This window comes from Ranitomeya imitator, chromosome 3 (assembly GCF_032444005.1).
Source record: "Ranitomeya imitator isolate aRanImi1 chromosome 3, aRanImi1.pri, whole genome shotgun sequence".
NCBI classification, from domain to species: Eukaryota; Metazoa; Chordata; class Amphibia; order Anura; family Dendrobatidae; genus Ranitomeya; species Ranitomeya imitator.
Genome location: NC_091284.1, coordinates 579,414,448 through 579,435,517, shown reverse-complemented (window position 1 = coordinate 579,435,517; position 21,070 = coordinate 579,414,448). Strand labels below are relative to the sequence as shown.

The window sequence follows — 21,070 nt, the reverse complement described above, 5'->3', positions numbered from 1 at the left end:
CGCCCGACGCTTCGCCGCTCAACGCTAAGTGAACGTAGCCTAAGCTGAACTTCCGACTCTCGACTCCACAGCACTACCTTATTGCTGAGCTTGTACATAAAGTGCAGCACAGATTCATCTCAACTGAAAGCAGAGATCCTTAGATCAGGAAAGAACAGACATTTATAGGACATCTCATAACTTTCCCAAATTCTTAAGAAAACATTTATATCTCATCCTGCATTATACTACTGTACCCAATATTACCGTATATATTTTAGGAGTCAGTCAGTCCAGTTTATTCCGACTCCACCAAAATGGACACCGACTCAGACTCCACAGCCCTGGTAGGTGGCTGTGGCTAGCTACACCATCTAGTTGCCAAAGCTCCTGTTTTCTTCCAATGACCTCTAGAGAATGTTTTCCCTACACACAGCCGCCGCACTCCCCTTACGAATAACGTTCCGTGAATTTATCTATCTATCTACCTGTCTGTCCCAGGTTAAACAGCACTCCAATAAAAAATTTCCAAATATTTGGTTTATTTTAAATTTTTGTTGCAGTTCTATCCAATTCTTGGAATATATTTTGTGACTGGTGGTTTGGTGTCTGGGCACGCACACCTGATTTAGACTTATGCTGTTTCGATTCCTTTTTCTGTCTACATTTTCTCTCCTCCATCTCACTGGTTCTTGATTCTTACAACTACTTCACATTTCACCTCCCATTATCACACAGTACCGGTCACTTTACTATCGCATATCTATGCAAGATGAGCAGAGGCAAAGCAGAGAGGCCACAGGAGAGACCGTGGGGGGTGCCACCGCAGATAAAAAATTTACATGCAAAACTGTGCACTAATATGAATCTCTCTATCCTGCAAATATGCTTTATTTGACATGATCTATTAGGTTTTGAATAATACTTTTTTTTGGGGGGAACAGCCTTTTACTGACAGAATTCTGGTACATTTTGATTAGTAAATCAGTCCAGGGTATGGAGAAGTAGAAAAGCCTGGTCTATGTATCAGCCAGGCCGAGGAAAAGCTATTCCATTCTTATTTGTAGATATTATCTGTTCTTGTAAGGTACATTTCAGCATCTAATAATGTTTCATGAACCGATTAAGTGAATGTTAACATGATGGTCATATTTGATGACCATGTATGTCTCCACAAGTTTCAGGGGGACATTCCACAAATTACTGAAATGTTGGTAGCCTGGGGATTACCTATCAGTAAGTGTAGACTCCTTACCGTCTCGTATATACATGACAATGTGTTTTATTTTATTTTCCAAAACTTGACTTTCATTTTCCATGAAGACTGTAGTACATGCACAATTTGCTTTCTCTTCCTTCCCTCTCTTATGGTCCTATTGCTATCTCTTTTTTTTCCCTAGGCTGATATCTGGTCGTTGGGCATTACAGCTATAGAACTTGCAAAAGGGGAACCTCCTCATTCCGAATTGCATCCTATGAAAGTTCTTTTTCACATTCCTAAAAGCAACCCACCCACACTTGAAGGAAACTACAGCAAACTCCTCAAAGAATTTGTAGAAGCCTGCCTTAACAAAGAGCCCAGTTTTGTAAGTCTGGAAAGCGTACACTTTTTTATTATTATTATTATTATTATTATTATACATTTTTATAGCGCCATTTATTCCATGGCGTTTTACATGTGAATACGGGGCAAATATAGACAAATACATCAAACATGAACAAATAAGGCACACGGGTACATAAGGAGGGAGGACCCTGCCCGCGAGGGCTCACAGTCTGCAGGGGATGGGTGAGGATACACTAGGAGAGGGTAGGGCAGGTTGTGCGGCGGTTCAGTAACTTCAGGATCACTGCAGGCTGTAGGCTTGTCGGAAGAGGTGAGTCTTCAGGTTCTTTTTGAAGGTTTCTATGGTAGGCGAGAGTCTGATGTGTTGTGGTAGGGAGTTCCAGAGTATAGGGGAAGCACGGGAGAAGTCTTGGATGCGGTTGTGGGAAGAAGAGATGAGAGCGGAGTAGAGGAGGAGGTCCTGAGAGGATCGGAGGTTGCGTGTAGGTAGGTACCGGGAGACCATGTCACAGATGTATGGAGGAGACAGGTTGTGGATGGCTTTGTATGTCATTGGGAGGGTTTTGAACTGGAGTCTCTGGTGATAGGAAGCCAGTGAAGGGCTTGACATAGGGGAGAGGCTGGGGAATAGCGGGGGGACAGGTAGATTAGTTGGGCAGTAGAGTGTAGGATGGATTGGAGTGGTGCCAGAGTGCTATTATTAGACTTTTGCACACATGCATTATACATGTTGGTTGTTTCCTTTTAGTTTTGTGCATGTTACTAGCTACAAACATTATTTCTGGATTATTGAATTGGCCAATTAATTTTATCCATAGTTATTTGGGGGTTATCCTTTGTATTAGGCCGGTTTCACATATCCTTTTTTTTTTTCTCTTTCCTCGCATGTGAAAAACATATGAGGAAAGAGAATGTTTTTTTTGTTTTTTTTTTAAGTGTGGTACCATTTTTGGTCTATGCGTTAATGTTTATATTACTTGTTCCACATGTTTTTGACATGTGAAAAAAAAATCATTGCTTCTCCTGTCCAATAAATCATAAAATAGATAGCACAGAGGTTACCTTTTTGTGCCTTTTTCCCATATGGGGCCCTTGACATGCAGGGGCAAGTTCTACCTGCAACACAGACCAGAGTTGAACATGTCTCTATTATTTTTTATTTTATTTTTTTCCTAATCTGTCCACACGCAAAAAAAATCATGTGGAAGGGCTCATTCATTGAAAAGGTCCATGATCTGTTTGAAAATAACGGATGGCACGCGGAGTGAAAAAAAAAAAGTATGTAACTGGCCTCCGTGTCCTGTGCTGGAACTTCAAATCTGATGTCCTGTGCTGGAACTTGAAATCTGATTGGCATTGTTCTACTCCTCTCATAAACGCCTTATATTTGGGATTTTGATCATTATTGTGAAGCCATAAAACTTTTATTTTTAATGTATGAGTAAGAGTAGTTTCTTTAATAAAGGTTAATACATTTTAATTAAAGGCTTTTCTGTTTTTAATTTTTTATCTCCAAAAGTCATCTACATTGTAAAATTAAGAAACAAAACTTACACACTTGCCCTGTGCAGGTCCAGCACTTCCTCCCTGCTGTTGCCTCCAGTATTTGACAGGCTGCAGCAATGACACACAATTACAGTACGTGTGATCGTTGCAGTCAATCACTGATGGTTGTCATCTTGTTGACCTACATAGGAACAGAAAGTTATTCAGTGTTGTAGCTAATAGGAAAGCCATTATGGCATAACTTTATTTTTTATAAAGTCTCATTCCTTACCAAATAGGTAATACGAGTCTGACTTTACTTATTGTTTTCTTTTTTCTTCAGAGACCTACAGCAAAGGAACTTCTGAAGCACAAATTTATTTTACGTCATGCCAAAAAGACTTCCTATTTAACAGATCTAATTGATAGGTACAAGAGATGGAAGTTGGAACAAGGCCATGAGGCTTCCAGCTCTGATTCAGAGGGGTATGTTGATAGAAATGACTTCTTTACACATAGTCTGACATCCTAGTGTGAACGTGGTAACTTAAATCTTGGTACAGTTAGGTCCAGAAAGATTTGGACAGTGACACAACTTTAGGCATTTTAACGGTTTACCAAAACATATTCAAGATACAGTTATATAACCAACTAGCTGAAGAGCCCGGCTTTGCCCGGGCATAGTAAAGAACTGTGGTTAGTTATAACAAATGATAATGATTATCCTCCATTCCATAGTCCTGTGCCCATATACCCATCATACATAATCTTCATCCCATAGTCCCATGCCCATATACCCATCATACATAACTTCCATTCCAAAGTCCTGTGCCCATATACCCATCATACACATCCTCCATCCGATAGTCCTGTGCCCTTATACCCATCATACATATCCTCCATCCCATAGTCCCGCGCCAATATATACCTATCATATATATCCTCCATCCCATAGTCCCGTGCCCATATACCCACCATACATATCCTCCGTCCCATAGTTCCGTGCCCATATACCTATTATGACATCATCTTCACCATGGCAACCATTCTGACATAATCGTCGCCATGGTAACTTATAACATCATCGTGGCAAACATTATGAAATAACTGTCTCCATTACAACCTATTATGACATTGTCACCATGGCAACCATTATGACATCACCATTGTAACCTATTGTGACATCATCTTCACCATGGCAACCTTTATGACATCATCGTCATGGCAACCATTATGAGATCGTTGACACACACACACTCTCGTTTTTATATACCATATTTTTCGCTTTGTAAGACGTACTTTTTTCCCCCAAAACTTGAGGGGAAAATGGGGGCGTGTCTTAGAAAGGGAACCATGGCAACCTTTATGACATCATCATCGCCATGGCAACCATTATGAGATCGTTGACACACACACACTCTCGTTTTTATATACCATATTTTTCGCTTTGTAAGACGTACTTTTTTCCCCCAAAACTTGAGGGGAAAATGGGGGCGTGTCTTAGAAAGGGAACCATGGCAACCTTTATGACATCATCATCGCCATGGCAACCATTATGAGATCGTTGACATACACACACACACACACACTCTCTCGTTTTTATATACCGTATTTTTCGCTTTGTAAGACGTACTTTTTTCCCCCAAAACTTGAGGGGAAAATGGGGGCGTGTCTTAGAAAGGGAACATGCCTTACCGGGGGGGTGTCCGGGTGTCTCCGGGTGCCTGGCGGTTGCTGCGGGTGTCTCCGGTGCCCAGCGGTGCTGCGTGGGTGTCCGGTGCTGCCCAGGGCTCTGCCGACATTTTACGACAGGCCAGAGCCATATTCCTGGAGCACGTGGAACCCTGGAGGTGCCGGTACCCTGGCCTGTCGCAAAATGTTGGCAGAGCCGGACATCCACGCAGCACCTCTGGGCACCGGAGACACCCTCAGCAACGGCCAGCAACCGCCGGGCACCCGGAGACACCACGCAGCAGCACAAGATCCCTGCAGCAGTGTGCCACACATCGGAGCCCCCACTCACCCCTGCCTGCGGCCTGGAGCATCACCCCACTCCTGCCTCCTCCAGCAGCGACCCTGGGACCCCGGTAAGCAATAAGATGCAAGGATTATAAGAAGCACCACCAATTTATTTTTTTAAAAAAATTTCTTATTTTTCTCCTCAAAATTTGGGGTGCGTCTTATAATCCAAAAAATATGATATATAGATATTCACTTAAAGTGCAAACTCTTAGCTTTAGTTTGAGGGATTCACATCCTAATTGGAGTTAGGATTTAGGAATTAGTTTTTTTAATATGTGGCTCTTTTAAAGGGACCAAAAGTAATTGGATATATATCTCAAAAGGTCTGGAGTTGGTTCCAGGTGTGCCGTTTGCATTTGGAAGCTGTTGCACTGAACCCACAACATGCGGTCAATGGAGCTCTCAATGAAAGAGAAATGGACAATCATTACATTGAAGAAAAGAAATCCGTCAGAGAGATAGCATAAATGTTAGTTATTGCCAAATCAGCAGTTTAGTATATTATGCAAAAAAGAGCGCACTATTGAGCTTGGGAACTCAAAAAGGCCTGGATGTCCACGGGAGACAACAGTGGTGGATGATCTCAGAATCCTTTCTATGATTAAAAAAAAAAACCTCCACAACATCCACCCAAGTAGATGTTTCATTATTGAAGTGTATCATAAAGACAATACTTCATGAGAGCAAATTATGTTCACCACAAGGTGCAAACCATTAATCAGCCTTACAAATAGGCTGGATTAGACTGTCAAACATTTAAAGAAGCCAACCCAGTTTTGGAAAGGCATTTTTTGGACAGATGAAACGAAGATCAACGTGTACGAAAATGCCTGGAAGAACAAACTGTGGAGAAGGAGATTGGAACGGGTCTTGATCCAAAGCACACCACATCCTCTGTAAAACACTGTGAAGGCAGTGTGATGACATGGGCATGCATGGCTTCCAATGGCACTGGGTCACTAGTGTTTATGGTTCATGTGACTGAAGACAGAAGCAGCTGGGTGAATTCTGAAGTGTACAGGGCGATACTATCTGCTCAGATTCAACCAAATGCAGCAAGGTTGATTGGACGGTGTTTAACAGTAACCCAAAACATACTGCGAAAGCAAGCCAGGAGTTTTTTAAGGCAAAGAAGTGGAATATTCTGCCATGGCTGAGTCAATCACCAGATCTCCATCCCAGTGACCATGCATTTCATATTCTTAAGACAAAATTTAAAGTAGAAAGACCCACAAACAAGCCACAACTGAAGTAAGATGCAGTAAAGGCCTGGCAAAGCATCACAAAGGAGGAAACCCAGTGTTTGGTGACGTCCACGATTTCCAGACTTAAAGCAGTCATTGCCTACAAAGGATTCTCTACAAAGTATTAAAAATGAACTTTTTATTTCTGGTGAAGTTGATTTGTCCAATTACTTCTGAGCCCCTGAAATGATTAGGCTTTGTTGCAATTCCTAAACGTTTCACAATATATTTTTGTTCAAACCCTTTAATTAAATCTGAAATTGAATCTCGGTTGTTGAATTTTAAATAAAAAAACGTGGCATGCAGAGTGCCGAAATCACAAAGATTGTCACTGTCCAGATATTTCTGGACCTAAATGTATAATTTTTAAATGTGTACTTTAGTGATTCGAAATGTATGTGCTCTAAACTTGATCGCATCTGGAAGATGATAAAGATATTTTTATTGCTGAATCTTTTTTTATTCTTAAGGGAAGATGAAGTGCAAGCTTCAGGTGGAACTGATAAGGGGCCCTGGTACTTTACAATGGAGAAGGGAGATTTGAACAACATGAAAAATGGTGCATCACAACTTGAGGAGTTGGAGGAAGATGAGGTTTGTTATCTGTCACTGTCAAGCAGATTTGCTTACTTATTAATCTAAACTAGGTGTTTTCAGTTTTATCTGAGTTTTGTTTGTTTGTGTTTATACCATTTGTATTTTCTTGTAAATGATGAGGTGGTCATTCATCCTAATCTGATAGTAGCAGAATTTAAAAATAAGTTTTACAGCTGCACCATAGCAATTTTCAGACTGGAGAGGTCTCATTGACTTCAGTGGGAGAGCATTCTAAGCATGTTCTATGATTTGTGCATGGAAAGGGTTAGCTGCAACCATCATTTAGTTTTAGTGGTGTATCATATGTCACTTGTAGTGATGAGCGAGCATGCTCATCACTGCTCGATCGTGGGTTGTGGTGCTCGTGCACGCTTGTTACTCAGTCGAGTATTTCGGGTCCTCGAATGCCCATGCTCGAGTTGTCGCCTCGCATGTTTGGCACCTGTTAGGTACCCAATAAACATGTGGGGATTGCCCGCCATACACAGTAATTCCGTAGCTAAGTTGGCTACAGGCATTACTGTGATTGGCCGGCCGCGTCGCGTTATAGAGTCTTATATAAGACCTGGTGATGTGATGCTTGGCACACTGTCCTCAGGAAGCAGTTCAGCTAGAGTTGTTTAGAGCAGGCATATAGTCATGGTCATATTCTAAATAATATTTTTTCAATATCTAAATGTGAAACAGCCTACTGTATCCCACCTTGTCATTTAGTGTTGCGGTGATATGAAACTGTCTGCAGACCTAAGGCACATTAAAAAAATGTATAATTTTTCAGTTGCAAAAAGTTAGACAGCCCACTGTATCACACACAATTAAGCTGTAGAGGCCTAATCCAGAGGCCACTCAAAAATTCTTGTGTTCCTAACATCATACAGCTGGGGACCTGACTTTAAAATAGTTTGTAGCATCTAGTGTGTTATAGAGGCCTTATCCAGAGGCCACCAAAACATTCTTATGTTCCTAACGTCATACAGTAGGGGGCATTTGGCTTTAAAGTTTGTAGCATATCATCATTGTCATACAGGCCACATCCACACTCAAACAATTCTTTCTTCTGTGACAAACACGATACAGCACACCATATTTCACCTTGGAATTTACGGTCGCTGAAATTCAGCTGTTTGCAGAGGTGGTGCAGAGTTTAAAATCTAATTTTTTTTGTTGCGAATACTGTGCTCCTACCACACTATCTGAGCAACATGACAGTGAAAAAGTGAGGCCGTGGTGGAAGGGGAGTTGGGCTTGGTGTTCAAGGTGTACGTGGGGTAGGTGGTAATGTTTGTGAAAGCACTAGTGAACCAACATCGTCACGTCCTATGCAAAGACAACTGACGACTTCTGTTACTGGACGGGCTACTCCACTACCTTTCTTTGGCAGACGCACAGCGGTACGCCTTGCTGATGAGGCCCAGAAAGAGCATGTGCTTGAGAGGATGGCAAGCGCAGCTGCAAGTGGCCTCTCCTCCTCTTACTTCTCAGCATCCTGACCCTCGTCATCAGACCTTAACCCTTGGGGGGAGGTGATCCTGATGAGACTCCGATATCCGAGGTTCATGCTGACTGTACTGTACTGTACTGTCAGGGCAGGAAGAGGAGGAATGTGACAACACAGAGGATGATTATTATGAGGTGTTAGATCCCAGTTGGAGTGAACATAGAGGCACACAGCTGAGTAGGTCATCTGAAGAGAAAGACAAGGTTACATTGCGCCATACGTCACAGACCTGTAGTGATGCAGCCACGACAAACAATGCATCTTCAGCCACAACTGTGGCTGTGACCAGCAGCGTCTGCGGGTCAGCAGTTCGCAGGGGTGGCAAGGGTTGCCTAGCCTGGGCCTTTCTTTTTTTTTGACACTGCAAAGAATGAGCTAATTCGCTTAATCTGCCAATTTAGAAAAAAAAAACTGAGTCGAGGTAAAAAGTGCAATAATTTGACTACTACATGTATGAACCTTCACATGCGCAATCAACATGCATTACTGTGGGAATCCCACTGCACGAAAATGCGGACATCACCATCTATCAGCCGCCCCATCAATCGCATCTGCTACTTCTTCCTCCTTTGTTAACGTGCTAACTATTGAGACGCAGGTCTTCGATCGCAGAACCTCAGGTTCTTTACCTGCTCCAGTCACGCTGACTGAGAGCCTGCCGTCAACCTGTAACGGAAGTGGACATGCCTGCTGTTTTTTCCCAATCTCAGAGAAAGAGCACACCACATCTTTCTCAATCCACCGTAACATCTCCGCCTGCACCTCCCTTGCTATCTAGCAGTTTTGTCCAGTTCACCGTACGCCGCCCTCTCTCAGCACTGCAGCCAGCCCACAGTTCTGCAGTTGTGGTCACGTAAAAGATTGTTTCCACCTACACATGACAAAGCTAAGAGGTTGTGAAGTTCACCATCTCCAATCCGTTGACCACGGAAAAGCTGCCTTTTCCACCTGGTAGATACAGATGGTTTTCAACAGCTGATGGCCGTCGCATTTGCCCAGTACAATTTGCCCAGTCGCCATTACTCTTCTAAGAAAGCTGTGCATGCGCCACACCAGCATATCGCAGACAACATCACCCGTTCCTTGACTAAATATCTGTCTGCCAGGGTGCATTTGACCACAGACACTTGGACAAGTGTTGATTTAACAAAGTTGGATATGTATCATGAACTGTCCCTCTACACTTTGGAGGTGCTGGCCTGCCCTGACGCTAGCATTTTGCCAGAGTGGGTTTCTAGTGCCACTGGGACATAACTGATGGGCGCATCCATCTGTCAACTGAAAGTGCTGACAGGCCAATTCTTATCAAAATAAAAAGGCCTGGATTGGCCCAGACTTCTCAACCCTACCGGATGACAGAAGTGGAACATACAGCCAATTCAAATGTTACCTTTTGTCTGGTATATTCCCATGCACCACTTCCCACCCAAAAAAGGGTAAACGGTTCCTCTTTCCTCTAATTTTTGGCAGTTGTTGCATTGCCTGCATAGGCTTTGTGAATTTAAGTCCCTCCTTCATAAATTTAAACAGGATGTGTCTGACCAAGTCACACACCCCACATGCCCAAATAAGGTAGTAAAATGTTAACGCCTTCATGACCTGAGCTTTTTTCAGTTTTGCGTTTTCATTTTTCGCTCCCCTGTTTCCCAGAGCCTTAATTTTTTTATTTTTCTGGGAATATGGCCATGTGAGGGCTTATTTTTTGCCAGACAAGTTGTACTTTTGAATGACACCATTGGTTTTACCATGTCGTGTACTAGAAAACTGGAAACAATTTCTAGTGCGGTGAAATTGCAAAAAAAACTGCAATCCCACACTTGTTTTTTGTTTGGCATTTTTTTCTAGGTTCAATAAATGCTAAAACTGACCAGCCATTATGATTCTCCAGGTCATTATGAGTTCATAGACACCAAACATGTCTAGGCTCTTTTTTATCTAAGTAATGAAAAAAAATTCCAAACTTTGTTACAAAAAAATAAAGAAATTGCGCAATTTTCCGTTACCCGTATCGTCTTCATTTTTCATGATCTGGGTTAGGGTGAGGGCTTATTTTGGTGCAGATACACTACCGTTCAAAAGTTTAGGGTCACTTAGAAATTTACTTATTTTTGAAAGAAATGCACAGATTTTTTCCGATGAAGCTAACATTAAATGATTCAGAAATTCACTCTTATACATTGTTAATGTGGTAAATGACTATTTTAGCTGCAAACGTCTGGTTTGTAATGCAATATCTTCATAGGTGTATAGAGGCCCAGTTCCAACATCCACTCCAGTGTTCTTATGATACTTTTGTTTGCTAACTGTGAACACTCACCCTAAGAAGGCTAATAGATGGTTAGAATACCCTTGAAAACCCTTGTGCAAGTATGTTAGTGCAGCTGAAAACAGTTTGGCTGATTAGAGAACCTTTAAACCTGCCCTTCCTTTGAGCTAGTTGAGAATCTGGAGCCTTACATTTGTTGGTTCCATTAAACTCTCAAAATGGCCAGAAAAAAAAAGAACTTTCATGTGAAACTCGACAGTCTATTCTTGTTCTTAGAAATGAAGGCTATTCCATGCGAGAAATTGCCAAGAAACTGAAGATTTGCCACAACGGTGTGTGCTACTCCCTTCAGAGAAGAGCACAAACAGGCTCTAACCGGAATAGAACGAAGTGGGAGGTCCTGCTGCACAACTGAGCAACAATACAAGTACATTAGAGTCTGTAGCTTGAGAAATCGACGCCTCACAGGTCCGCAACTGGCAGCTTCATTAAATAGTACACACAAAACGCCAGTGTCAACGTCTACAGTGAAGAGGCGACTCCGGGATGTTTGCCTTCAGGGCAGAGTGGCAAAGAAAAAGCCATGTTTGAGACGGGCTAATAAAAGGAAAAGATTAATATGGGCAAAATACAGTAACACAGAAATTTCTCACAGGAAGATTGGAAAAAAGTGTCATGGACAGACGAATCCAAGTTGGAGATGTTTGGATTACACAGAAGAACCTTTGTGAGATGCAGAACAACTGAAAATATAATGGAAGAGTGCCTGACGCCATCTGTCAAGCATAGTGGAGGTAATGTGATGGTCTGGGGTTGCTTTGGTTTTGGTAAAGTGGGAGATTTGTACAAGGTAAAAGGGATTTTGAATAAGGAAGGCTAGCACTCCTCCATTTTGCAACACCATGCCATACCCTGTGGACAGCGTTTGATTGGAGCCAATTTCACCCTACAACAGGACAATGACCCAAAGCACACCTCCAAATTATGCAAGAACTATTTAGGGAACAGGCAGCTGGTATTCTACCTGTAATGGAGTGGCCAGCGCAGTCACCAGATCTCAACCCCATTGAGCTCTTGTGGTAGCAGCTTGACCATATGGTACGCAAAAAGTGCCCATCAAGCCAAACCAACTTGTAGGAGGGGCTTCTGGGAGCATGGGGTGACATTTTTCCAGACTACCTCAGCAAATTAACTGCTAGAGTGCCAAAGGTCTGCAATGCTGTAAGTGCTGCAAAGGGAGCATTCTTTGACGAAAGCAAAGTTTGAAGGAGAAAATTATTATTTCAAATAATAATCTTTTTTTCGAACCTTGTCAGTGTTGGACTAGATTTTCAATTCATTTGGCAACTCATTTGATTAATAAAAGAATGAGTTTTCATGGAAAACACAAAATTGTCTGGGTGACCCTAAACTTTTGAACGGTTTTGTACGTTCTTTTGATCGCCTATTATTGCATTTTAATGTCACTGATCATGTGACGCTGTCAGAGATCTGCACGGGCGGATCGCGATTCCGCCCGCGTCTATTGTGGGCACCTGTCAGCTGTTCATAACAGCTGACATGTCCCGGCTTTGATGCGGGCTTACCGCCGGAGCCCGCATCAAAGCGGGGGTTCTGCCATCGGACGTACTGTTCCGTCCTATGGCAGAAAGGGGTTAATGATACCATTTAGGTGCAGATGCGTTCATTTGATCGCCCATTATTGCATTTTAATGCAATGTCGCTGGGACCAAAAAATGTAATTCTGGCGATTTTTACTTTTTTCTCATTATGCCGTTTAGCAATCAGGTTAATCGTTTTTTTTTTTTTCATTGATCAGACGATTCTGAACGTGGCGATAACAAATATGTATATATTTGATTTTTTTTTTGTTGTTGTTTTATTTTGAATGAGGCAAAAGGGTGGTGATTTGAACTTTTTATATTTTTTTTATAGTTTTAAAAAACATTTTTCTTTCACTTTTGGTATGCTTTAAGGCTATATTCACACTTTGCAGATTTTGCTGCGGATCCGCAGCGGATTTGACCGCTGCGGATCTGCAGCAGTTTCCCATGAGTTTACAGTACAATGTAAACCTATGGGAAACAAAAAACGATGTGCACATGCTGCGGAAAAAAACGCGCGGAAACGCAGCGGATTACATTCCGCAGCATGTCACTTCTTTTCTGCGGATTTTCACCTGCTCCAATAGGAAACTGCAGATGAAAATCCGCAGAAGAAACCGCAGTAAAAACCGCAACGGGTTTTCACTGCGGATTTTGGAATTCTGCTGCGGAAAAATCCGCAGTGGAATCTGCAAAGTGTGAACTTAGCCTCATAGTCTTCATAGGAGACTAGAGGCTGACATAGCCCGATCGGCTCAGCTACATAGAGGCGATAATCAGAAAGTGCAAAAAACGTTATGTGTGGACACAACCTAAAGGGTGGAGCAGGCTTTTTTTTTCCTTTCCTATTTTTAATTTTGCCTTGTATAGAAGTCATTATGCAGGAAATAATTGTTCCCAGCAGTGACCTGGGAGTCAGAGATGCATCCAGAAATCTTTCCCATGCTGTTTCCATCCAGTTTAGCGATTTTCTTGCCCTCTTGTTAGGGTCTATCGGAAAAATGCTCGAGTTTCCCAATGACTTCCATTATACCCATTACTTGAATTGAGGTTGTCCAAGCTTCCAACCTGCTCGATTCAAGCACTTTAGTGCTGGCTCATCACTAGTCATTTGCCTTCACCTTTTATATTAATTATGCTGATTTTCATTACAATCCTGCCTGTGATGATAATAAGATAACTGCTGAAAAGGAATGGCACTATTTCAGAAAAGTCCACCAGAAGTATATAAATGTGTAACATAAACACTTCACTGCCAAGGCTTTCCATTGCCACAGAACTAGAGCCTGGATATTGGTTTTGTATAGGCAAGAATATAAACTGTAAAAAACTTCTTGCTTTTGGGTGTAAGGTCGGTTTCACACTTGAGTTTCGCTGGCCTCCGTGTGGCTGCGTCGTTCCTCCCTTAAGCTCCGCCTACTTCCGCATGCATCCTGCGTACCTATCTTTAACATTCGGTATGCAAGGACATGCGTTGTATGCAGATGTGTCCGCATGCGGCGTTTTGACGTGCCTGCCGACTGCATGGGGACACAAAAAGATGCGTTCCCGATCAGCAGGCACGTCAAAACGCCGCATGCGGACGCATCCGCGTGTCGCTCATGTCTCTGCGTACCCAATGTTAAAGATAGGTACACAGGACGCAGGCGGAGCTTAAGGGAGGAACTACACAGCCATACGGAGGCCAGCGAAACTCAAGTGTGCGCTTAGCCTTAGAGAGAGCTTGAGGGGAAAGCTGCAAGTGATATCTGGAAAAATGATCACAGCCTGTTAGTCTTCTTTCCTCGTTTGCAACATCCAGTGAACTGGAGAAAATGGGAACTTTTCTTCTAGTCATTACCCTCTTTACAAAGGAAGACTCACATGTGCTGTCTGGTTGTCACATTTGAGAGATGAAGGTCTTTTTGTCTATTTAAATAGTAAGAAGTATTTGCATGTTTAATCGCTTTCAAAGCCTAAGGGTGCTTTCACCCTGCGTTCAGGCACCCGTCCGTTGGGCCCATCGGTGTTTCCGTCCGAACCCCCAGAAAAAACTGGATTCGGGCTTATTCGCCATACACTATAATGGTGCCGACTTAGTGAACATGCGCTTTGCTATGTTTCATTTTCGGGTGTGTACACATACTGGAGGCGGACACTCAAATATAGCAGATTGTGTCGGGGTGTCCGTCTTCAGTAGGGGTACACGCTCAAAAATGATGCTCGACAGAGCACTTATTCACTCTGTTGGCACCATTATAGTCTATGACCCCGTTTGCGCATTCTCCCAAATCTGTTTTCCTGGGTGTTTGGATGCAAACCCCGACGGGCCCAACGGATGAGTGCTTGAATGCTGTGTGAAAGCATCAAAGACACCTGTATAAAATTGGAATATCTTGAATGTTTGTTTTGAAGCTGCTGTGCATCTAATCTGCGTTTTTTGCAAAACGTTACATTATTATGATAGAGTGCATGAAGGCACTCAGAATTATAAAATGCTTGTTGGCATTTTCACAATGTGCCAGGTGTTTGCTTGAGGAAAATATTATTGGAGTAGAATATGTTTCACTTTGTTTTAGAATATAATTTTAGAAGTTTTATCACCATTACTATTATTTACTAAAAAAAAATATTTTTCTTCTATTTGTTTAATCCTGAAGGCAAAAGATATCCAAAAAAGACCATTATCTCAGTGCTTATCAACAATAATGTCACCGTTATTTGCGGAGGTATGCAGTTTATTTATTTTTTTTTTAATCTCTTCTGACAGATCTAAACTGAGATTATATGGATTGTAATCAAGTGCGCTTAATAATGCTCATGTACGCATCCTGTCACACCTTGTGCACTTTGTGTAAGAGCAGATATCATAACTGGACAGCTCTCCAGAAAACCTCACTTTTACTATGGAAACATTTTTTATTTTTTTTTTGTAAAAAAAAAAACTAGTTTTGGTGTTCCCAGTGCTATTGACTGAATTCATCACAGTTATTTTACATGTCCAGAAAAATCACAAAAAGTTGTCCTTTGTCCACAGGTGGCCATGCTGGGTTATGAGCCCCTGCTTAAGACTAAGCAAACATTTTTAAGCCATAGATGACCTAAAGCAGATAAATCCTCCATTACTGAACTGATCACCTCTTCCAGTCTTTGGAGACGGGGATCTGTCTCGTAATCGCTGTTATCCTCATGTGGAATTTTCTGGGTTTGGGCGCAGTTTTGCTCTTCGTAATCATCCTCATGATATTGCATATGATGCAACATAACATCATTTTTTTGTGACCGATTCTTTATGACCCTGTATGAAATTGACATATTAGTGTAAAGCATGAGGATCATAAAATTCTATATGTAGCGCACGATATTTGTATGAGGCTTGTACAGAGATTTTCCACCGATAGGCTTTTGGTTTTGGTGGCCAGTGCTGGGTTAAAATGATAAAATGTTAACCTGTCCTCCCTCCCCGTTCCTGATCCGATACATCTGCTGAGCTCAGTGATTGGCTGCAGTAGTGATGTGCGCTGTAGTTGTGATGTCACTGTTGCCACCGGTAAACGTAGACCAGATCAGCAATGAAGAGATCACACTTGACCAGGGAAGGGTGAATATCATCTAATTTTTATTTATTTTTTTAACCATGCATTGGCCAATCAAGACCATAACCTACTAGTTGAAAATTCATTTAAAGTGATTTTCTAGTCAGTCTTTTCAGTTATCCACCATATATCTGCTAAATGTCTAACTACTGAGGTCCTGGTAGACACGGGTGATTTTCCACACTTTCTTGCCACACTTGGATTGAGTATAGACATGGCCACACATGACCATTTTTGCACCATGCTATGTTTATAGACCTGACAAAGATAGACAAGTACACCACTTAGCCCTGTCTCCAAGTTACATAATAAATGTCTATACTTGGAAAACTAATGTTAAGGCTGCAATCCTTACTGACTTTGTTTGGCTTTATTTACCTGAATAACATACAAATTGAATTTTGGTTTGCAACCTTCAGTGATGGAATTTTTTGACAAACATTGTGTTGTACCATTGCAATAATTATGTACCAATGTATGTCAGTTAAAAGAGAGAAGCCAAGCCAGTGGTGGCAATGTAGGATCTATAGAAGAACTTCGGGAGGCAATTTATCTAGCTGAGGAGGCCTGCCCTGGCATCTCGGACTCCATGGTATCACAGCTTCTTATGCGACTTCAAAGGTAATAGTTTATGTGTATAGGCAACATAATGTACACCATTGTTTTAATTTTCTAGCATAGTATTAATTGGGAAACCTGCTCACTTTTAAATATACATATAATTGTTCATAAATTTCTTAATGGCACATGCTCAGGACTGTTTGTGCAATCACAATGGTATCGTGGTTTCCATGATATTTACATAGAATGGTCCTAAGACCTCTGAGGGCACACTTGTAAGGTACTGTGGGTTGGTTCCAGTCCTTACAGCCAAAGGAATGGCAAACATCAGTAAGGCCTCCTTCTTGCATATATGAAAAACCGGTACGGAATTCATAAGTGTTTACCATCAGGGTGTCATCCGTGTGTCTGTTTTTACCATCTGTGTGTCATTAGTGTTTTTCCGATTTGGATAAAGAAAGAAATCAATGACAAGGCTTTTCCTGTAGTTTGCAATGTTAAACACTGAGAGCACACAGATGCCATCATGTATTGTACATGTTTTTCACTGACCCAGAAACTTGTAGTGGCTCTTGTCGACCATGCTGCTAGAAAAAAAAAAACCTAACATGTCTCAATGTGTTTTCCACGGACACACGATGGTGTAAAAACACGGACATATGTGCAGCACCATAGGTTATGATGGGTACATGTGGCATCCATAAAAAGAATATTGGATTATGTGTGAGATGCCACACATACTGGAAACATGGACATGTGAAGGAGGAATAAGATAAATGTACGGTAAATGCGCTTCAATGTTATTGTGCAAATAGAAACTTTTTTTTTTCAGAATAACACAAATGGCAAATAATGTCGCAAGACACCAGATAATGTTTATACATTTTGTATTGCCAAATTTTCCCATGAACTAAAATGGCCTTAAAGCAAACCTGTCAGCCGGATTTCACACCCCAACTTATGCACATGGAGCGCTTTCAAAGACAAGTCCAACAATACAATAGAAAGTTATTTTTATATATAAAAAGGGACCATATTAAAAAGATTGTCAGCAGGATTTCACCACCCCAAAACTATTTATATGTTCAAAGATGTGTTCAGGAATACCTTTACATGACCAGTCCGTTCCTCCGTTACTAAGAAATCCGCATTTCAGTTGACATGAAAATGACAATATGGTAGATCTGAAGCCTCTGGCACTCCAGCACTATTCTCCACCCAGTGCCACCTCCTCTTGCTTTTCTGTCAGCCTTTATGCTGTTTGACTTCAGGCAAAGGAACTTTCAGTCAGGGAGGAGGAGGTGACGCAGGGCAGAGAATAGAGCTGGAGTGACAGAGGCTTGAGATCTGCTATATCCATTTGCATATCAGTTCAAACACTGATTTCTCAATAGCAGAGGAACAGAGTGGCCATGTAAAGGTATTGCTGGACTGGTCTTTGAAAGTTCTACATGCACATGTAAATAGTTTAGGAAGTTAAATCTTGCTGACTGATTCCTGAAGTCCCTTTTTATAAATCAAACTAGTGTATTTTTCAGACTATAAGACACACCTTTTCCCCCCAAATTTGGGTGGAAAATTGGGGTGTGTCTTACAGTCGGAATGTACTTACTAGTAGTGTGGCGGCAGCAGGAGTTGGGCGATTGTGCCTGCCCTGCCCTGGGCTGGGAAGAGGGGTTTTAAGTGGTCCCAGGCTGCAGGGTGATGATACGACTCCCATCCCAGACTGGTGTGGCGGTATTTGGCAGTGCTCGGTGGTGTGGGCGCTCCAAGACATTTGTGAAAGCCCAGAGCCCCCACACTTCCATTGCTGCCATCCTGTGGTCTTCGAGAAAATGGCCGCCCGAGGCGGCGCATGCGCAGATTGAGATCTTGGCAATGGCAAAATGTCGGCGGAGCTCCCACACTGCCGAATACTGCTTCACCAGTCTAGGATGGGAGTCATATCATCGCCGGACAACCGAACACCTCCTGTGACCCCGCTCCAACAGCGCTGCCAATCTTTCCCTGTTAAGCTGAATTTGGACTGTAAGACTGTTCCCAATTTGATGCATTAATTTTTTTCCCCACTTTCCTTTTGAAAATTTGTGGTGCATCTTATGGTCTGGTGCGTCTTATAGTCTGAATAATACGGTATCTTTTTGATTAGCTTTAGTTAAAAATATTTTGCAGTGACATAAATACCTGATGTGTGTCTGAAAAATTCTGAAAAGTGCAGTCATAGCCAGAATGCCATCCTGCTCCTGGTCAAGTTTGCATTCCCCTTTTCTCGAATATTGGAAACGCATATATCCGTGTTTTGTGGTCTGTACTTGGACTGCAATGCACAGACTGTCAGCGGTCACCTGACTCAAACATGATGGTCTCATAGGCATATATGAGGCTTTTGAGTTCAGTCAGATGCGGTCTGAAAATGGACCATGAAACACTGATGTGTGAATCCAGCCTTACTGGGCAATTGCTTGCATCTTGGCTGTGAAACTCCTTCCTGAATTTCCAAGCTTGTATATTTCTTTGATTTTTAAAAATATTAAGCAACTAGTAAAATATTCAAGTAATAATTTAAATGTTAAAAATAAAACTAAATTACTTAAAGGGAACCGGTCACCCCGTTTTTTCAAGAAGAGCTAAAAATAGTGTTAAATAGGGGCAGAGCTGGGCTTTACATTAGTGTATTTTGGAGCCTTTATTCCCCACCTATGCTGCCGAAATACCTTTGTAAAGTTGCCGTTTTGGGCTGTCACTCACGCTGGTTAGGTCATATGGGCGTGGTGACAGCGCTGTTTCTCCCCAGATCTCCGTTGGTGGCGTAGTGGTGTGCGCATGTCCAAGTGGCGAATCCACTGCACAGCTTCAAGGAAAATAGCGCGATCTGCGCTATTCAGACGTTTATCGTGGGCGCGGCCATCTTTGTGAGGCCGCGCGTGCGCAGATGGTTCTTCTTGGCTTCCCGGGACTTCAGGAAAATGGCCGCATCTCGGCTGCAGGAAAATGGCCGCCGCGATCTCCATCTGCGCACGCGCAGCATCCCGCGGCCATTTTCCTGAAGCCCCGGGAAGCCGAGAAGAACCATCTGCGCACGCGCGGCCTCACAAAGATGGCCGCGCCCACTGATAAACGGCTGAATAGCGCAGATCGCGCTATTTTCCTTGAAGCTGCGCAGTGGATTCGCCACTTGGTCATGCGCACACCACTACGCCACCAACGGATATCTGGGGGAGAAACAGCGCTGTCACCACGCCCATATGACCTGACCAGCGTGAGTGACAGCCCAAAACGGCGACTTTACAAAGGTATTTCGGCAGCATAGGTGGGGAATAAAGGCTCCAAAATACACTAATGTAAAGCCCAGCTCTGCCCCTATTTAACGCTATTTTTAGCTCTTCTTGAAAAAACGGGGTGACAGGTTCCCTTTAAGTGATTTATCAACTTACACTAATAATTTTTTTTTCTTACTTTGTGAAAGAAAAAAAAAACAAATACATTTAGTTTTCCTCCCTTAATTACTCTTTTTTTTCTGCCTTTTTTTCCAGATACTCTGTAAATGGAGCAGACTCTTCAACACATTGAAGTTGTATAAGCTGGACAAACTTTTCAGTTTTTCTCTCCATCAGTTTTTTTTAGAGTCAAAGAATGTGGCTGTAGCTTTAAGGATCAGTGACTCTGCTGAACATTCACTAAAAGCTAGAGTTTTTATGATTTTATTTTTTGTAATCATAGTGCAGATATGATACATATAATAAGTACTGTGATAAAGAAAATATTTTGAATACTCAGGTATCTCGCTCTTAGCTGGCAGCTCCTCTGGGAGGTGGCATTAAAGCTGCACTGAGGTTTTGTGTACAGAGATGTATGTATATAGCATAATTTTTACAGAAATGCCCTGAGCATGCCCAGAGCCTCTGGTGTCCGTGTCATCAGGAGTTCACTTCTGTAGATAATGTTACTGGATGACTTATTTAAGAGACTGTGCTTACCTTTTACCCTAATGTTACCTGTATATAGGAAATTACATGGCAGGTGAAGTTGTTTTCTACTTCTGTTTCTTTGAGAGGTAAATGCTACCTGACGCCAATGTATTTCTCTACAGATTTTGCATTGTAAAAATTACAGTATTGCTAATGTTTGCTTAAGCTTTGAATGTACATTTGATATAAAAAGACTAAAGTTGGGTACTGTCAGAAGGTCTCTGTGGATTTTAATTTCTAATATTCCTTTCTAATACGAGATACTTCAGCTCTTCACTATTCGCCTTATATTAGGGCTTGTTACATGTGCTCTGCTTCCAGTCAAATTTTTAGCTGCATGTAAGGAATGTGAAGAGGGAATGTCCTTATTTTGGTTAGATCTAATTCTTTTCTCTGCTTCATTCCTACCATTTATTAAAGTAAATACAGATGGAAATAAAGGCCATAAACTACTATAATTAAAGCAGTATATGTGGCAAATTCCATCAGGCTCAGCTAACACTACCTGTTATGATACGGTGGTCTAGGAGCAACATGGAACGAGCTCTGAAGGAAGTGGTAACTGTACTGACTGCAGTCCCTAAGCTCAACACAACACTAGAAGTAGCCGTGGAATGCTCCTAACTCTCCCTAGGCATCTCGTCACAGCCTAAGAGCTAACTACCCCTAAAGAAAGAAGCAGGAAAGCTATCTTGCCTCAGAGA

General features: G+C 42.0%; 1 protein-coding gene across 1 annotated transcript in view; it reads left to right on the top strand.

The window, feature by feature from the left end:
• Nucleotides 1-20,582, top strand: part of STK24 (serine/threonine kinase 24) — a 115,902-nt gene extending 95,320 nt beyond the window's left edge. Inside the window, exons 6-11 of the mRNA XM_069758002.1 lie at nt 1,380-1,565; nt 3,375-3,517; nt 6,768-6,891; nt 14,902-14,970; nt 16,322-16,458; nt 19,932-20,582. Of these exons, the coding sequence (XP_069614103.1) occupies nt 1,380-1,565; nt 3,375-3,517; nt 6,768-6,891; nt 14,902-14,970; nt 16,322-16,458; nt 19,932-19,968 (696 nt within the window). The 3' untranslated portion in view covers nt 19,969-20,582. The remainder of the gene's footprint in view (nt 1-1,379; nt 1,566-3,374; nt 3,518-6,767; nt 6,892-14,901; nt 14,971-16,321; nt 16,459-19,931) is intronic.
• The last annotated feature ends 488 nt before the right edge of the window (nt 20,583-21,070 follow it).